Source organism: Dermochelys coriacea, chromosome 5 (genome assembly GCF_009764565.3).
Source record: "Dermochelys coriacea isolate rDerCor1 chromosome 5, rDerCor1.pri.v4, whole genome shotgun sequence".
In the NCBI taxonomy this organism is placed as follows: domain Eukaryota; kingdom Metazoa; phylum Chordata; order Testudines; family Dermochelyidae; genus Dermochelys; species Dermochelys coriacea.
In genome coordinates, this window is record NC_050072.1 from 97,790,997 (window position 1) to 97,808,102 (window position 17,106).

The window sequence follows — 17,106 nt, forward strand, 5'->3', positions numbered from 1 at the left end:
TCTTGTACAAAGACAAGGTTTATCTAGGTCCACATCCAAAATTTCTTACTGAGGTGTGTCTCATTTTCATATCAGTCAAAAAATGTACTTACCTTCTTTCTTCCTGAAGCCTCCTACTCATGAGGATGAAGAGAGAATCCACGCTTTGGATATCAGGAGAGTGGTCCTGTCCAAGTAGAACACTAACGAACAGTTTAGATCATTCTCACAGTTGTTTGTGGCAGTTGCAGATAGGAGGAAAGGTCTCCCAGTCTCTTTTCAAAGGATCTCAACTTGAATATCCTCCTGTATAGGCTTGTGTTATGACTTGGCCAGTGTAGCTTCACTAAGCAGAATACAAGCACATTCTTCTACATCACATGCAACCTCTGCAGCCTTCCGAGCTCATGTGCCTGTCCTAGGCATTTGTAAAGCAGCAACTTGGTCTTCAGTGTGTACCTTTTCCTCACATTGTTGACTCTCAGCAATCTAGAGATGATGCTATATTTGGGTATGTGGTCCTCTAGTCCTTATTCAGGTAGGTTCCAAGCTGGAGGTGGGATCGAACTGCTTGTGAGTCATCTAAAGTAGAATGGATATGTGCAATCACTTGAAGAAACAGTTACTAACCTGTTCCGTAACTTGTTCTTGGACATAAGTTGCATGTGCCCATTCTATAACTAACCCTCCATATCATTCTCTCCAGTAAAAAGGAACTGATTGGATTTGGGGTGATTCCACCCTGTATACCACCATGCATTAGCGCAGGGCAGCAGATAGGTACTTCTGAGGGGAAACTCTCCAACAGCGTCCTGGGCGCACACACCTGAAGTGGAAGGGACACGTGCAATACATCTCAAAGAACAAGTTTGTAACTTTTTTTTTTTAAGGTGGGTAATGTAATATCTTTTATTGAACCAACTTCTGTAGATGAGAGAGAAAGAAGTTAGTCCAATAAAAGATATTACCTGACTGACATGGCTATAATTATACTGCCTACATGGTCTTTTTTAAAGAAGACCATCTTTAAAGCTGGTCAGCACTTTCTTCGCTGCCTTCTGGATTTGTCTCTTGAAGCCAGTCTTTCCAAAGTTAGTTGACTTTCCCCACTCCTCTTTATGCTTTGGAAACATGGTAATGCTAACTCTTTGTGCCCATTCTGGTTACCTGGTTCTCAATATTCTGAAGACTGCATTTCATTTTATCCCACCGCCACATCTTGAAAATTGGGGTTGTGTTGTCCTGCATACCAGTTGGATGCTGTTTTTAAGTGTCTTAGTTGCATCCATTTAATGACTTCTTGACTTAAAGGTGACTTACAAAGGGAGAGAAGAAGTTGAGTGCACACTATATTTTGCTTTTATGACATACAAAAGGGGCCTGAAATTTTCTCCCCCTTCCTTCCTCCCTCAGTTTTTGTCTGCTTGTTCTTTTCTAGGAACATCAAATTTTACCTTTTCTGTTCTTATTGATAGACGCCCTGCAGTGATGTAAATAAAATTTGAAAGAGCTCCCAAATCCATAATCAAAGGGGTTGCTGAATATATAAAAAATGCTTGAGTTAAATATATTAACAGACAATTTTTAATCAGCTGAATACTTCCATGTCAATAAATAAGATTTCATTTATTTTGTGTTTCTGATGTCAAACCCTGCTAGGTCTGCAATTGTCCATAGTCCTTAAGGAAAAGCACTCTTTTAGGGTAAACAAGACCTGAATTTCTAATATTTAAAAACTTAGTAGGTTGTCACTCTGCATCAAGAGAAGGCGGGGGGGGGGGGGGGGAAGGGGCACAAACCTGTTTTTTTTTCTTTTGCAAGTCACCTTTACAAACACATACATACAGTTGTTTTTTACAGGGCTAGTCTAAAAAGTTAAGAAAACTATTTGAAGAACACCACAACTAAGGAGTGCCTAAGTGTGAATTATTTTCCTTTTATTCGGTATGAAAGTTGTTTTTCACAAAACAGGTTTTTGCCTAGAGGTTTTTTTTAATATACCCCTCTCCCAAAAAAAAAAAAAGAAACAAAACTTTTAAGAGATTCCATAACTTATTCTGTTACAGTATGATGGGTTTTTTCCCCCCGGGGCACCTGTTCACAACAAGTCTGATTTGTCTACAGAGAAATCATAACATATAAATGAAAATTCTTATCGAATTATCTCTGTTTAAATATATGAAAACCACAGTATTTAGCCAGACCCATAGACATTCTATTAAGACGTATTGGCTAAAGGATTAACTATTATTTTTGTTTTGTTGCAGGGATCTCTCCAAAGTTAATATCCTGGTACCTGGTGCTGGGCTAGGTAGATTGGCCTGGGAAATAGCTATGCTCGGTTATGCTTGCCAAGGAAATGAATGGAGCCTCTTTATGCTCTTTTCTTCTAATTTTGTACTCAACAGGTACTTAGCTTATATTTTACTTGCTGGTTGCAACCTATATGTACTAGGGAGGCAAAAATCAGTGACTAATCCTTTAACAAAGTGATGACTAATCAAAATAAATTCCTAAATCCCTAATTTAGATAACCAGATCTTTTAGATCTCTTGCTTTCAGGTAAATATCTGGGAGAGGGTAGGAGGGAGGAATGGGAGACTATTCCAAAATTTGACTAGGAAATTTACTATTTCCAAACCTGTATGTCATAAAGATTGTAGAAGCAAGAATTGCCTTGTGATTAAAGCACTGAACTGGAACTCGGGAGATCTGGGCTCAGCCACAAATTTCCGGTTTGAGCTTGAGTAAGCTATATAATTTCTGTGCTTCTGTTTTAAATCTGTAAAATGGACATACTTCCCATCTCATAAAAATGTTGAGTATAAATTGATTCATATGTTCAAGGAGTTCTGATACTATGGTGATAAGCATCAAAGAAAACTTATAAATAAAATAAAATAGGTTGCATTTATTGCTAAAAGTTCAGGCAAATTTCCACAAGTATTTATTTAATTTTATGTATACATTTTTTGTTGTTTGACAGAAAAATATTTATAGATGCCTCATTGCTATAAAAATATCAAAACACTTATTAGGCAAGCTTTCTCATCCAGCAGCTGCATACACCTTCTAATTACTCATAGGCTCACAGCTGTAGAATCCACTATAAATGTTAAGTTTAATTGAAGCTATGATATAAGCATTACACCACACACATAATTAGAAGCATGACACGTTGATGTCCCACGTTCATTTTCCATTAATGACATATATTAGTCATGTTGCTGAATGTGCTAGTGGAAGGTGCTCGGATTCTATGTTAATGAGTGCAGTATAAAAACCTATATAGAATAAAATTATTTCCATAACTAATCTTCAGTTGACATGTCAAAACAATACTGAATCAGGAGTGCTCCAATCTTTCTTTATCCAGGTGTCAAGCTGCTTTCTGTTTTGTACCTCACCAGCTATCTCCAACAATACATTATCTGAAAAATGATATGAGCAGGAATCTGGTGCCACTTTTAGTCAGTTTCTGGCTAATGCTCTAAATGTCATTTAGAAAGATCTCACTGCAGAAGCTCTAAATTCAGAGTCTGTTCCAGCAAGATTATAAAAGCTTCACATATGAAGTGAGTTGCTAACCATTTTTTTTATTCGATATTTTCTCTTTTGGTACTTGCTTTTTTATTTACTGACTTCTAAAAAAACAAACAAACCCTCGTGCTTAATTTAGTAAAAAGGATTCTTACGTGTTATATCTAGATTTAAAGTGTAGATAGCATTCCTCTCTTTTCCTTTGTCCATATCTTGTTTGTCACATTTTGGAAAAAAAAAATTGTTTCAAAAACATGCTGGTAATGTAGCTAATTTTTGATGGATACTAAAATCCTATGTAATTTTTCGCCTTTAGCATCTACTCAAACAACTTCCATACTTCTAAATTGATATGGACTATTAATGTGTAATTAAAATCACATCCCTCTCTAGAGATGTTTGCCATCAAATACTTGGTTCAGATTTGTATTTAAGTGAGTGAAGTTAACATTTGATTGAAAAGTATTATTGTATGCAAATTTAAGAACCATGGGAATTTGATGGGGAAGGAGAGAGAGAAGAGTGGTTGGCTGTTATCAAAGTCCGAGAAAGGAAATAGCCAATCCTACTACTGATGAGCTGTTTAGAGGAAGAACAGAAAGTGGATTTGGGGAGGGGAGATATCAAGATACAATAGTTGTTCTTATCCTGAGTTGGAATGCCAGCAAGTATATGGGAGGATATCACATTTATTATCTCCCAAGGTTCAAAAGGAACCAGATAGCCAGTAGACTGGCTCATCTGTCTGAAGTGACACATACCTGTGAAAACACTTAATACTTTGATTCTTACAATTTTTTTTTAAATATATTACTGTAGCATCCAGGAACCTTAGTTATGGACCAGGACAGCACTGTGATAGCATTGTACAAACATAGATCAGAAAAATGGCCCTTGCCCCGAAGAGTTTATAGTCTAAAGTTGTGTGTACACTACAATTAAAAACCTGTGACTGGCCCGGGCCAGCTGACTTGGACTCAGGCTAAGAGGTTGTTTAATTGTGGCATAGACATTTGGGCTCAGACTGCAGCCCGAGCCACAAGGTCTGCACTGCAATTAAACAGTCCCTTAGCCTGAGTGAGCTGGCACGGTCCAGCCATTGGTGTCTAATTGCAGTGTCGACATACTCTTAAGTATAAACAAGAGCCAACAGATGTATACGTACAGACTAACGGGGGAGAGGAGAGAGAGAGGAAATAATGACTTTGTTGTTCATCATGATAAGCAGTGATATGTGGTGGTTGGGAGACTGCTTACGTTTAGTGTTCCCACTTTTATCATTCATAAATGAGTAATCTCTCTTAGATGTGTAGGTTAACACACCTGATTTCCTGTGTTGTGTTGAGACCCCTAAATGCAAAGTCCTCTCCTGTATAAAAATCATAAAAAGGTCTGGAAAGGACTTCAAGAGGTCATCTAATCCATCCCCAGTTAGTTATGTGGTATAATTAATATATTCTGTAACTGGTTCTTCAAGTAATGGCCCTATGGATGTTCCATTCTAAGTGTGCTTGAGCCTCCTGCACCTTTCGGAGAGTTCTCATCGTAGTATCCGTTCGGCCTGCACATGCATGTTACTTAGTCTTATGCTCTGTGCTGTTATATAGCACTGTGTGGATGAACCGCCTTCAGTTCCTTCTCGCCCTGAAATGGAGCCTTAGCAGTTATCTGTGTTTTTACCGCCACTGTGTCCCATGAGGTTTTTTGGTAGTAATTTTGGCTGTAGTAGTTTAAATATAAAAATATAGCTATTTTTCTTAGTACCCTTTAGATAGTTTCTCCTCTCCTGGGAGTTTGATTTTTCTCGGAGGGTATGCTGGGGTCTCAAATGTTGCCTGTCATGCCAGGAAGCAATCCCAATGAGTGACAGTTAGTCCTGGTGCATCTGTTCTCAGAGAATCTTGTATTTCCCAAAAGTGGTATCTGGCATTAAAAATCTAGAACCAGAAAAACAGGGAGATCAAATTTAGATTCCTCATGATGAAGAGCTCACTGCACCTGGCCTCTGCCCCGGCCAGGGGACTCCCTCTGTACACCAGTCTGTGAATAAGTCTGCTGCCTTCACTGTTTCTGAACTGCTCTCCTTGAGGGCATCTTAAGAGGAAGACCCTAGACTCCTCCCATAATATTCACAAAGACCGTCCCTCAAGTTTCTTCATGTAGCAAATCTGCCTCTAAGAAGTTGTGGTCTCTGATGACTCCTGTGTTTCAGCACCCATTTCTCTCTGAGCTGGTACCCACAAGGCTGCTGATTCTTCAGGTACAGTCAAACCTGAAGAGTGTAGAGCAGAGATCCCAAGTGTGGGACGTGCCCGCTGGAGGGGCATGGAGGAACTTTGGGGTGGGGGGGCGTGGCTAGCACCCAGCCCCCACAGGGGGGTGGGGAGGGAGTGCCACCTAGCTCCGCTCCTGGCCCCGTGCCTGGGGCCCTGGCTGCCAGCACCAGCCTCCTTACCGCTGTCCGCACATCCCACCACCCACCCACCCCCGGAGCTGCAGCCCCACTTCCAGCCAGGATGCAGATGGGGTAAATGGGGGTGTGACCCTGAAAAGTTTGGGGACCACTGCTGCAGAGTCTTAAGCTCCAGGAGGTCATCGATACTATCAGTGGAGCAAGACTTCAAGAAGAGCTCTATCTTTTCTCACCCAGTACTGGAGAAGCATGCTCGGCTCTGTATTGTCCTCGAAGCAGTTGAGATTCATGGTACTGTCACCTCCTTCAGCCATTATTATTTAAACGCAGGCCATGGATGTGGTACTGACAACACTTGGTATCACACGAGTTTTGCTTTCCCTGCGACTTTGCTATGCCCGGCTCATCATTACATGGCTCCGATATACTCCCATTATCGAGGGCTTCCAGATCTCCAGTCATTCATCCAGTATTGATGGTTTCATCTTTCTTCCGGTGCTCCACAGCTACAGAGTGATTTGGAAGAGGATGATTTTGATGAAGATCTTGTCTCAATCTCCCAAATATCTCTGCAGAGCTTTCCCTCTGTTCCTATTGAGGCTCTTTTCCAGAGATGTCTGAGGAGATTGGTGTTGCTTGTCAGAAATGGCTCGACCACTGTCTCGCTGGTATGATCACTCATGGATGCCTCCACCCATGCCATATGCACCACCCCTTCGGCCATACTGGGACCTTTGGACAGCCTATCATCAGTAATTTTCTAGCCCTTGAGAATCACTACTCACAAAAAGAAAATGAGTACTTGTGGCATCCGATGAAGTGAGCTGTAGCTCACGAAAGCTTATGCTCAAATAAATTTGTTAGTCTCTAAGGTGCCACAAGTACTCCTTTTCTTTTTGCGGATACAGACTAACATGGCTGCTACTCTGAAAACTACTCACTGACCTGGTACCCACAAAGAGAGTCATCACCCTCCCTCCCTAGGAGACCAGAACTGCAGGAAGAAACCTTTTGAGGAACAGGAATCTAGGGCTGATGAAAAGGTCTCTCCACCAGCCGACCTCTCTTCTTCATCCCTGGATGAGGCAGCTATTCCATATCTTCCATCCCTGGTGGATGACTTCAAGCAGTTTCAGGAACTTGCCAATAGAATTGTGGATTCTTTGCAGATCCCTCCTGAGAACGTTAAAGAGCCACACCATAAGCTGCCTGATATCCTTCATACAGCTTCATCTGTCTGTGTTACCTTGGCTGTTAGAGGCCCTACTGGACCCTGCAAAGGTTATATGGCACACCCTCGCCACCTACATGCAAAGGAGCAGATAAGAAATACAGGAACTCCTCCCGGTTAGCGTTGTTTCATTGCTGATCAATTAGGGATCGTGCTCGTTTAAAGTTGTGTGATGCTCCCTTCTTATGTCATTTGGCAGCCGTCTGCTTTGTCCACTGCTTGCAGGAAGCGCAGCCAGTTGCAACTAGCTGATGGGTGGTTGGAACCAGAATGGACCGGCAGCCCTCCTATCAGCTCCCCCCTTCCATAAGTTCCCTGTGCAGCAGCTGCTCAGCAGGCTATCAGTTGCCTGCAGTTCAGCTGTCCCTCCCCCCACTGACTTGCTGCTCCTCCCTCTACCTTGGAGCTGCTCCCCGAGACTTCTGTTTATGTGTGGGGGGGAGGGGAAGAAGAGGGGGGCTAATGTCAGGGTGTCCCCCTCCCTCCTGCTCCTGCACTCCGCTTACTCCATCTTCCATAGAGCAGGGGGGACACACAGAGGGAGGGAGCTGCTGCCTTAGGCCCTCTGGTCTCAGCTTGCTGATGGAATTAACAAGGCAGTGTACTTCTGACCCCCCATTCTTCATACTTAAAGGGGAAATGCGCATCTCTGTCTCTCAAACACACACACAGGGTGTATATCTGTGTTTGTCTCTCTGTCTGCCCTCCCTCCTTTCCTTCTGCCTTGTAGAGTGTGAGAGTTACCCTTGAGGGCTCAGCCAATTGCTAGTTCATCTAGCAGTAAGGCGTTCCCTGGTGAATAACCCACTCTCTTGACTCCTCCACCTCAACCAAGCTTCACAATCATCATCACTGTGTACCAGTATTAAATTTTGTTTAAAACGTGTGTGTGTGTGTGTGTGTGTGTGTGTGTGTGTGTGTGTGTAAAATATAGTCTTTTGTCTGGTGAAAAACATTTCCCTGGAACCTAACCCCCTCATTTACATTAAGTCTTATGGGGAAATTGGATTCACTTAACATGGTTTCGCTTAAAGTCGCAATTTCCAGGAACATAACTACAATGTTAAGTGAGGCGTTCCTGTATTATATTCAGTCTAAGGACTCGAAATTTTTATTTTCTCATCCCTTTCTTAACTCCTTTGTGGTTGACGCAATTAATGAATGTGGGAGGCAGCACCATGCTAAATCTATGACCTACCACAAGGAGCATAAGCACCTTGACCTGTAGGGTAGAAAATCATGTTCGTCAGTACTTTGCGATTCAGAATTGCCAGCTGCTAATGGCAAAGTGCAATCATACCAATTTTGTCAAGCTGAACTCATTTATTAAGCATCTACCAGCAGAACATAGAGAGCAATTCCAGCCAATTACAACAGAAGGCTAGCCGCTCAGGCCTCTGCCAGCTCCCTCGATGCTGCTAATACTACCGCCTGTTCGATTTCTACAGCGGTAGTTATGAGGCGGGCTTCCTGGCTCCAGCTCTCAGGATTTCCAAAGCAGGTTGAAAATACGGTCGAAGATCTCCATTTTGATAAATTATTCGCTAACAGTGTGGATGAATCTCTGCATACTTTAAAGGACTCCAGGGCTACTTTGCATTCTCTCAGGATCCATACAGCTGCCCAAAAGCTTATTAATTTCCCGTTGGTGAAGAGATTTCATCCTGCCCAATTCTTGAGCTCTCCCATAGACTATATGAACCTCAATGAAAAAGACAGAGATTCCAGGGAAGAAAACCACCTACTTCTCAACCTTTTACCACTCCTGGCAGGCTTTGGAGTCAGTCACTATGGACAAATGGATTTTGGAGATCAACTGCACAGGGTACTCCATCCATTTTACTTCTCTTCCACTTGCCAGCATCCCTTTCCTGTCTATCTTCAGGGACCCCTCTCACAAGAACCTGCTACAAAACTAAATATGCTCTCTTCTTTTCTTGGGTGCTGTAGAATTGGTTCCTGTGCAGTACAGAGGGAAAGAGTTTTATTCTCAGTATTTTCCTGGTTCCAAAAAGGAATGGGAGTTAGAGACCCATCCCAGCTATAAGGCTACTACCGCCTTTGTGAAGGCCCAAAAATTCAAAATGGTGACACTTGCAGCAATAATTCTATCACTGAACCAAGGGGATTGGTTCTTGGCCCTCGACCTTCACGACACTCATTGCCATGTTGTGATCCAAGAATCTCACAAAAGAGTCCTATGTTTTACTGTTGGTCAGGACCATCTATAGTACACGGTGCATCTTTTCAGCCTGTTTTCTGCCCCACTGGCCTTTTCAAAAATTGTCAGTAGTAGGGGCATACCTCCACAGAAAAGGAAATCTTGTGTTCCCTTATCTAGACAACTTCTGAAAGGTTGCTCCCTGGATGTAACTTCATGGGCATGTTGTGAAGCCACAGACCTCTTCCTCAGGTTGGGCCTACTATTGAACATTCAAAACATCCACCTTGACCCCTGTGCAAAAGTTGGAATTCATAGGAGCTTGTCTCAATTCAATAGTGGCAAGGCAGGCCTTCCAATGCACAGATGCGTGGCCCGATCCAACATAGTCAATGCAATCCAGATCAGCCCTCAAAACCTGGTCACGAACTGTCTTCAGCTGTTGGGGTATATAACTGATGGCTCTTTCATTATAGACCATGCAAGACTGTGAATGCATTGCCTTCAGCAGTGGCTCAGTATACAGTCTAACTACACTACTTTCCATACTCACCTTCATAAGGGAATTTCTCAATTTGTGGAAATACCCTCACAATGTTTGTGCAGGGAGTCCCTTTCATCTGCCCTCCCCCAATGGTTGTCATCATGACACATGCAGCTCTCTTGGTGTGGGGAGCACATCTGGACACACACATGGCCCGGAGCAGAGAGTCACCTCCAGAAACCACTATGCACATCAACCTCCTGGAACTCAGGACAGTCGGATATGCCTGCTTTTAGTTTCTACCACTAATCAGGAGCAAACAGATAAAGGTCATGATGGACAACATGCAATGCATGTTCTATATCAACCTGCAAGGACGGGCAAGATCCCCCTCCTCCTGCACTGAGGCTGTTTGTCATCACAGCAGCTTCCCTTCCAGGAGTTCAGAATGTGACTGCAAACACCTTCAGCAGGCACTTTTCTCAAGAATATGAATAGGGGAGAGATTCCATCGTACCCCTCCACCTATTCCAGCACCTCTGGAATAGAACTATCTGCTATGGCAATAAACAGAAAATGAACCTAGTTCTTCAGAAGTGGGTGGTGTCACTGATCCTTGAGGGATACCTTTCACTTTCAGTGTTCATCAGGTCTACTATACGCATCCGTCTCCTCACCCCCGACTCCTCTAATATCCAAAGTTCTAGAAAACATTTTTGCAGGACAATTTATATCTTCATTTATTCCTACACATTTCAACTGTCCTCAGTTATGTCTCTGCAATCCCATTTCCATTATTGGGACTGAGTGAGTATAACTGAGGGCAAACATTTTCTGCAGTATTTTATTGGTGATGCATTGGATAGAATGAAAACAGCTTCACCTTCTGATTCCAGGATAAGTCTGCAGGGATATCCGAAAAGCATCTTTTTATAAACTGAGCAAGTGTGATCTGGAGACGTTGATACAATAAACATGGGACTCCACTATGTCATTTTAGTCACTTTTCATAGTAGAAATAGTTTGTAAGGGTTCCATGTTACTTTGCTATGTGTTGGTCCACCTTGCAGTGTATAGAAAGAGAAATGGCATGAGGCTGTTAAGATTAATTGCAGTACTGTAGATGTATATGCTCAAATGATATTAGTAAAATGGCCCATTGGCAAATTATTTTACTTTGCAGACTATTGAAATAATCTAAATACGTATTTTTGTTTAAAGAATGACGGTTTCAGAAAAATGTTTTTACTTTGCAGTATTGCAAAGTCTCTTTTATTCTGACTCAAGAAAGGCAACTCAGCAAGAATCTAGAATGAAAATAGGTATTCTTAGGAAAATATAAAAATAAGAAAGGACTTAAGTCATCACTCTTCTCTTTATTTATAAAATAAACAAGTACACTCTTCCATGACAAAAACAAATGGGAATTCTAATGGTTTAGCACAACTGAACATATATAATGGCAATTTTCACTCATCTTACAGAAAGAACTACACTATTGGTTTTCTTTTAAGCTATATATAAAACATGGTTGAAATACAGGAAGCAAAAAGAACACCACCCCCCCTTCAGTAAAACTTGGTGTGTTTTATTTGTCTTGAAGAAGTTGGAATAATAACCTAAGTAAAATCCTACAGAAATACTTTATAACATCCAGATTAGCAACTAAATTCATCATATATATTGTTGAAAATCAAATCATTTTATACTTACCAATTTTATTGCAAAACACCTAATTTTCTAAGTAATACGTGAGCAGTTAGTTGAAACTGAATCGTTCTGACTTTCATATTTTGCAGATGCTCAGAAATTAACTCTCATAAACTTTATCCCTGGATTCATCAGTTTAGCAATAACAGGAGATCTGCTGATCAGATACGACCAGTTTATTTCCCTGATGTTGACCCCCACAGTCTTCCTTCTGGTGCAAACTTTTCTATGACAGCAGGGGATTTTCAAGAAATTTACTCAGAGTGCAGTAAGTAGAGAAATTAGAGGTCAGAATTCATGAACACACTAGATATATACCCAGTATGGAAGAACAGAATTCTAGTTAAAATTAAAACCAGATTATGGCTTGGATCATTAAAGTAGGCACTAAAGTTGTATATTACAACTAGATTCCTCTCAACCAAAATGAGTTGAATTGAAAGAAGCAAAAATTATATGTGTGCTCTAGCATATTTAAGTGTCTAAATTGTATCCTTGTTTTTAGGGTTATATATGCTCTGTTCTTTTAATGAGAACAGTGATATCTTGGACAACTTCCAACACTGATCTTTCATGCCTATTTTCTTTTCCTTGAATTAGACGAATGATTGATGTTAAAGAAATGCACAATATAAACATCATATGCTTTACATGGATATAAATGAAGTGAAGTCTAATTATTTATTGTTGGTTTAAAAATAGACAACATAGCAAATTATTACTAAAACAATTTATTTACAAATAAAACGAATAGATATTCATTAACTATCAATGACCAGTATTTCAAGGATTACTATGTTCCTGTCAACACAAACATCCTTATTGTCACTTGTGAAATCTGTCTGGACAAATAATTTTTGTTGCAACTGATGAGGTACTTTTTCTCCCGTTTCATGTACAGAAGAGAACTGTACTTAAATATTTTCCACCTCAGTTCCTAGTACTAGTAAGACTGGAAGTGATGATGGATTTCTTTCTTTTATCTGGAGGTTACTTGTCTATACAAAATACTAAATAACCAGCTGGTGCTTTTCTTTCCTTGCACTTGGCATCCGTGTCTGAACCCACAGTTATTCTCCTTGAGCTAGCAAGTTTTTGGCTTGCCGTTTTTTAGACCTTTGCCCTGCTAAACGCTGGTTTCTTAAGAAGAAGTAATGTCTTTTTCCACAGGCATAGTGGCTTGTAGTCTCAGCCCCCTGCTACTGCTCAGATGTTTGTAGCTCAAACCAGGGAATGAAGGCTGGTATAAGTCAGAAATAAATCTAAAAATAAATGTTTTTTAAAAAATATTTATTTGAAGGTAACAGGGCCTAACCTTTCATAACTTAAGAGAATATGGGTAGATGGAAAAAGGAAATCTGCACTTTAAAAGACTTTCCTTGTATCTATGCAAAGCATTAATTTAAAGAAAAGGTTAAATACAATAGAAAATACAAAATAAGTGTAGAAATGTGTGGTTTTGGATAAAGATATTTCAAAGTGAAATCACCAAATATTTTGATGATGGGCAGCCTTCTGTTCTGTATTTTAAAAGTGCTGAAGAGGCCCAGAGTCCAGGTACATTTTTGATTTCCTGCTTTTGTGTACACAGTTGTGGTATCCATGCTTAAACAGTTGTGTGTAAAATCAATGAATTAAATTGAAGTATCAGCTTTTGAGCCTTGCTTAATGGAAATCTGGCCCTAAGGGTACGTATACACCAGTGGTTCTCAAACTTATTTGATTGTGTCCCCCTTCTTTGTATCTGTAATAGTTTTGCATCCCTGTTCCCGCCACACAAGTACATATACCCATGTATGTGAAAGCGGTGCTTCACTTGAATCAGTTTCAGCTTCTTTGTTTTTTGCTTGTCTCCCCGGCCCCCGGTGGCATGAATGAGCCAGTGATCCATTGTAATAAGACCAAAAGCAAAACTGTAGTTGTGGTCTCTGCTTACAGTTAAATGTACACACCGCATTGTAGCAGACAGATTAATGTACAAATGGCAACAACTTTGTGTAATACCGTGCAAGCTTAATGGAAATCTATCAAAATGTGCAGCCCCATGTAGAGTCAAATGCACGGTGTCATCTGAAGACCTGATATGCGCAGAGGATTCCGCTTTGCTCTAGTTATTCATTGCTGTGGGTAAAATGTCCACAGTAAGTGTTTCTTTTTTTTTGTTTGTTTTTTTTCATAAAGCTTCTCGCCCCCCTTCCCCTAAATGCATTCTGCCCCTCAGTTTGAGAACCTCTGATCTAAAGTGCAATTAAAAACCCAGTGCTGGCAGGGCTCAGGGTAAGGGTCTGTTTAAGTGTGTTATAGATGTTCAGGCTTGGGCTGGAGCCCAGACACTAGTAGATGCAAGGAAGGAGGGTCCCAGACCTCTGTCTGCAGCCTGACCCCAAATGTCTACCCCACAATTAAGCAGTCTGAGCCCGTGTCAGCTGTTAGGGGCCAGCCCAGGGTTTTTAATTGCAGTGTAGGCATACCTTTATTGTCCAGCTTTTACAGTAATACAGTATTACTGGTTTCCTTTCAATAAAATGTCAGGAAATATTTAACTTGGAGCCATTCTCTTTACTGTTAGCTAAAGCTGATCTTAGGTGTGACTAAATACCTATATATTCTGATACTAAATGCTAAATACAAGCCAACTCTGAAGTCTTGCACAGAGGATTGATGTTGAAACTGATCATGTGCACTCAATAATATATTTTCTTTGTACAGATATGTGGGACTGCATAGCAACCTGCTTCTTCATAGACACAGCACATAATGTCATTGATTACATTGATACAATATGGAAAATTCTCAAACCAGGAGGAATATGGATAAATTTAGGTAAATTGTTCATCATCTTGCTCTCACTTCTATTGCCTGGCATGACCAATGGCCCTGTAGAGTGGGAGGAGCAGTTGCAGGGGAAGTTCTGCTCAGCATTCATAGCCATGGAATCTTCAGCATTTTTAGCTACCTCATTCTCTCAAGCCTCTGAGCATGTGTCAACAGTGATTTTCAGTTACTTATAATTCAGCCAAATTTTTATGAGTGAATTTTCATAAGGAAACAAAATACATCTCCCTGTCCTGAGGACTGCACCCTTCAAAGTGTCACATCCATACTCCAAAGCACTGAGGTGCTCAGTTTCTTAAATTCTTTAACCTTTTCTTTTAACATTGGCAAAACAATGCATTTTCCCTCCAATCATGTTCTCTCAGATGGCTGAACCATTTGTTACTGAAACTTTACTTTGGTAAAGCAACTGAAAATGGGCTAATAATGGAAAATGGTAGACAACCTAATTACAGGCACCACTGTCAGCTAGCTCTACTTACTATCAGTTTATTTTTACAGCTCAGTGTGTCATACTTTTTATTTGTTGACTTAATACTTGTCCGAAATGCTATAGAGTTGACTTTAGATAAAAGTGTACTTCTGACAATAAAATTGGTATTAGTGTTACTGAATCCCTTTATCTTTGTATTCTAGGTCCTCTCCTTTACCACTTTGAGAACTTGGCAAATGAACTTTCTATAGAATTGAGTTATGAGGATATAAAAAATGTTATATTACAGTATGGATTCCATCTAGAGGTACGGATAGATTGTGAGTAATACTTATTGGAGTAGATGTGTCAACCAAAACTATACATATTAGAGCTTTACCTTTAAATGTTTAATATAGATTTTTAACTTTTAAGATGCTTACATGTTTATGTTGCCAATTGTAGTTATATTTAAGCTGTCTGGTTTTTAATTCATTAAAGGGCAAATAACACTGACTGTAAATACGTAACAGTGATGCCTGTTCAGAGGAGAAATACAAATTTTGGAGGGAATTGCTTCAGGTGCAATTTCAGAAAATATTCTGAAAACTTCAATTTTTATTTTCAGGTGGAGAAAGAATCTGTATTGTCAACATACACTGTGAATGAACTATCCATGATGAAATACTACTATGAATGTGTGTTGTTTGTGGTTAGGAAACCAGAGTTGCAGTGTTTCAAATAGATTCTTCAGAAAAAATGCTGGAGATAATGCTAAAATTTACAACACACAATGGACTAGGTAATGACTGGATACAACCTCAAATCAGTGGTGCCTTGTTTATTCTTAACAGGAATTTGAGAGTGTCTATTTTCTTAATACCTGTATTGCTATCCAGATATATACTGTGCCATGCATATTTGTACTGTACTAGTGAAAATGGAAGAAAATGTACAGATACACTGCCCACATTCATCAGAATCCATAAAAACATCCCATTTTTCATAAGTATAAAAGTCCTGGTTTTATGTCTGCCATGAGGTTGTCTTGATAAGGCTGGTTTAATCATTATTCAACAATACTGAAATCCAAAATAATATCCCTTTTATCTGCAGCTGTCTGTAACATGCACAATCTACAGCTCTCAGGATCTGTTGGAAAGGATGTACAATTCTATGTTTGATATCAGAACTGGGAATATTATTTCCACTTTTGATCTGAGGCTTAAAACAAAAATGTTTGTGTATTCTGCCTCAGTTTTTATACAAAATTCTAATTGTTTTCATTTTTCCTTGTGGCTTTATGAATGTTTAGAGGTATGATACAAGCTGAGCCACAGTTTAGAGAAGGATTTCTTAACATCAATTTAAAAATAGAAAATTTACAAAATCTGAAATTATTGAACAGTGCTAAAATGTATCTTGAAAGCTGCATTCATTGTGACTTAGCACTCCCGGGACCATTTTCTGTAAGACTGAAAATAGAAACAAAAGCTATAATTTAAGAATATCTAAAATATTTTAATTTTCTGGCCATGTTAAGCTTAGCAATCTATTCTAATAGTTTGTTGGCTTTGGTAATTTGAATATTGGTTTATGAAATCATAGTACGGAGTGAAGCAAAGCATCATGTCACAAAGGAGCGGGAGTAAATTAACCTTGAAATGGAAATAAGACTTGCTCTGCTAATGCAGGAACTGCACTCTCACTTTGCCCATTTGAAGTTTATCAGTGTAACTTATCTGTTGCTTAAATAAAGTGTTTGAAGCATTTATTTTAAGGATTACTAGACAATAGAAAAATCCTGCTACTTTCTTTCTTTTTAGAAAGCAGTTTACACGGTTGGGACAACTGTGCCCAGAGTGTAGAGCTGTGCTGTAATAATGGGGAGTCATTAAATTTAAAATTAAGCACATCCTATGTGAAGCTCCTTTGCCTTGCGCAGGAGCTTCTCCTGACCTATGTCTTTGCAGAGCTCATCCCTTACCCCCTCCTCACACCTGCTGCTGAAAGCAGCTCCGTCCCTTCCCATGATGAAAAGGCAGCTACTGCCTCAAGGCTGCTGCTGCCTTTTGACATAAACTAGTCACCTCCTATTCCCCAGCTGCAGCACAGGCACGAAGGAGTTAAGGGGGCATTGTGCACTAGCCCAGGGAACCTGCAGAGGTGGTTGGAATCTGGCACAGAGGAGGAGAAGACACCAAACCCTAGCCTACTGAGAGTAAGGGTGAGGGATCCTGGCTCCTTCCCTTGCCTGCAAATGGCACCGCCTGCTCTTTTGCACAGCAGCAGCAGCCAGGTAGGGCAGCCTCCTGTATGTGCCCTTGGCTGAGCATAGGGG

General features: G+C 40.3%; 1 protein-coding gene across 3 annotated transcripts in view; it reads left to right on the plus strand.

Annotated features, from left to right (window-relative positions):
• The window catches only part of LOC119855781 (carnosine N-methyltransferase), a 51,531-nt gene extending 34,992 nt beyond the window's left edge, over positions 1 to 16,539 (plus strand). For 2 of the 3 annotated variants that reach the window (XM_043515321.1, XM_038402156.2), the window contains 5 exons: positions 2,247 to 2,387; positions 11,608 to 11,786; positions 14,228 to 14,341; positions 14,990 to 15,093; positions 15,394 to 16,539. In XM_043515321.1, the coding sequence (XP_043371256.1) occupies positions 2,247 to 2,387; positions 11,608 to 11,786; positions 14,228 to 14,341; positions 14,990 to 15,093; positions 15,394 to 15,510 (655 nt within the window). In that variant the 3' untranslated portion in view covers positions 15,511 to 16,539. Of the gene's footprint in view, positions 1 to 2,246; positions 2,388 to 11,607; positions 11,787 to 14,227; positions 14,342 to 14,989; positions 15,107 to 15,393 lie in introns of all 3 variants that reach the window. The other variant, XM_043515322.1, reaches the window with a different exon arrangement.
• The last annotated feature ends 567 nt before the right edge of the window (positions 16,540 to 17,106 follow it).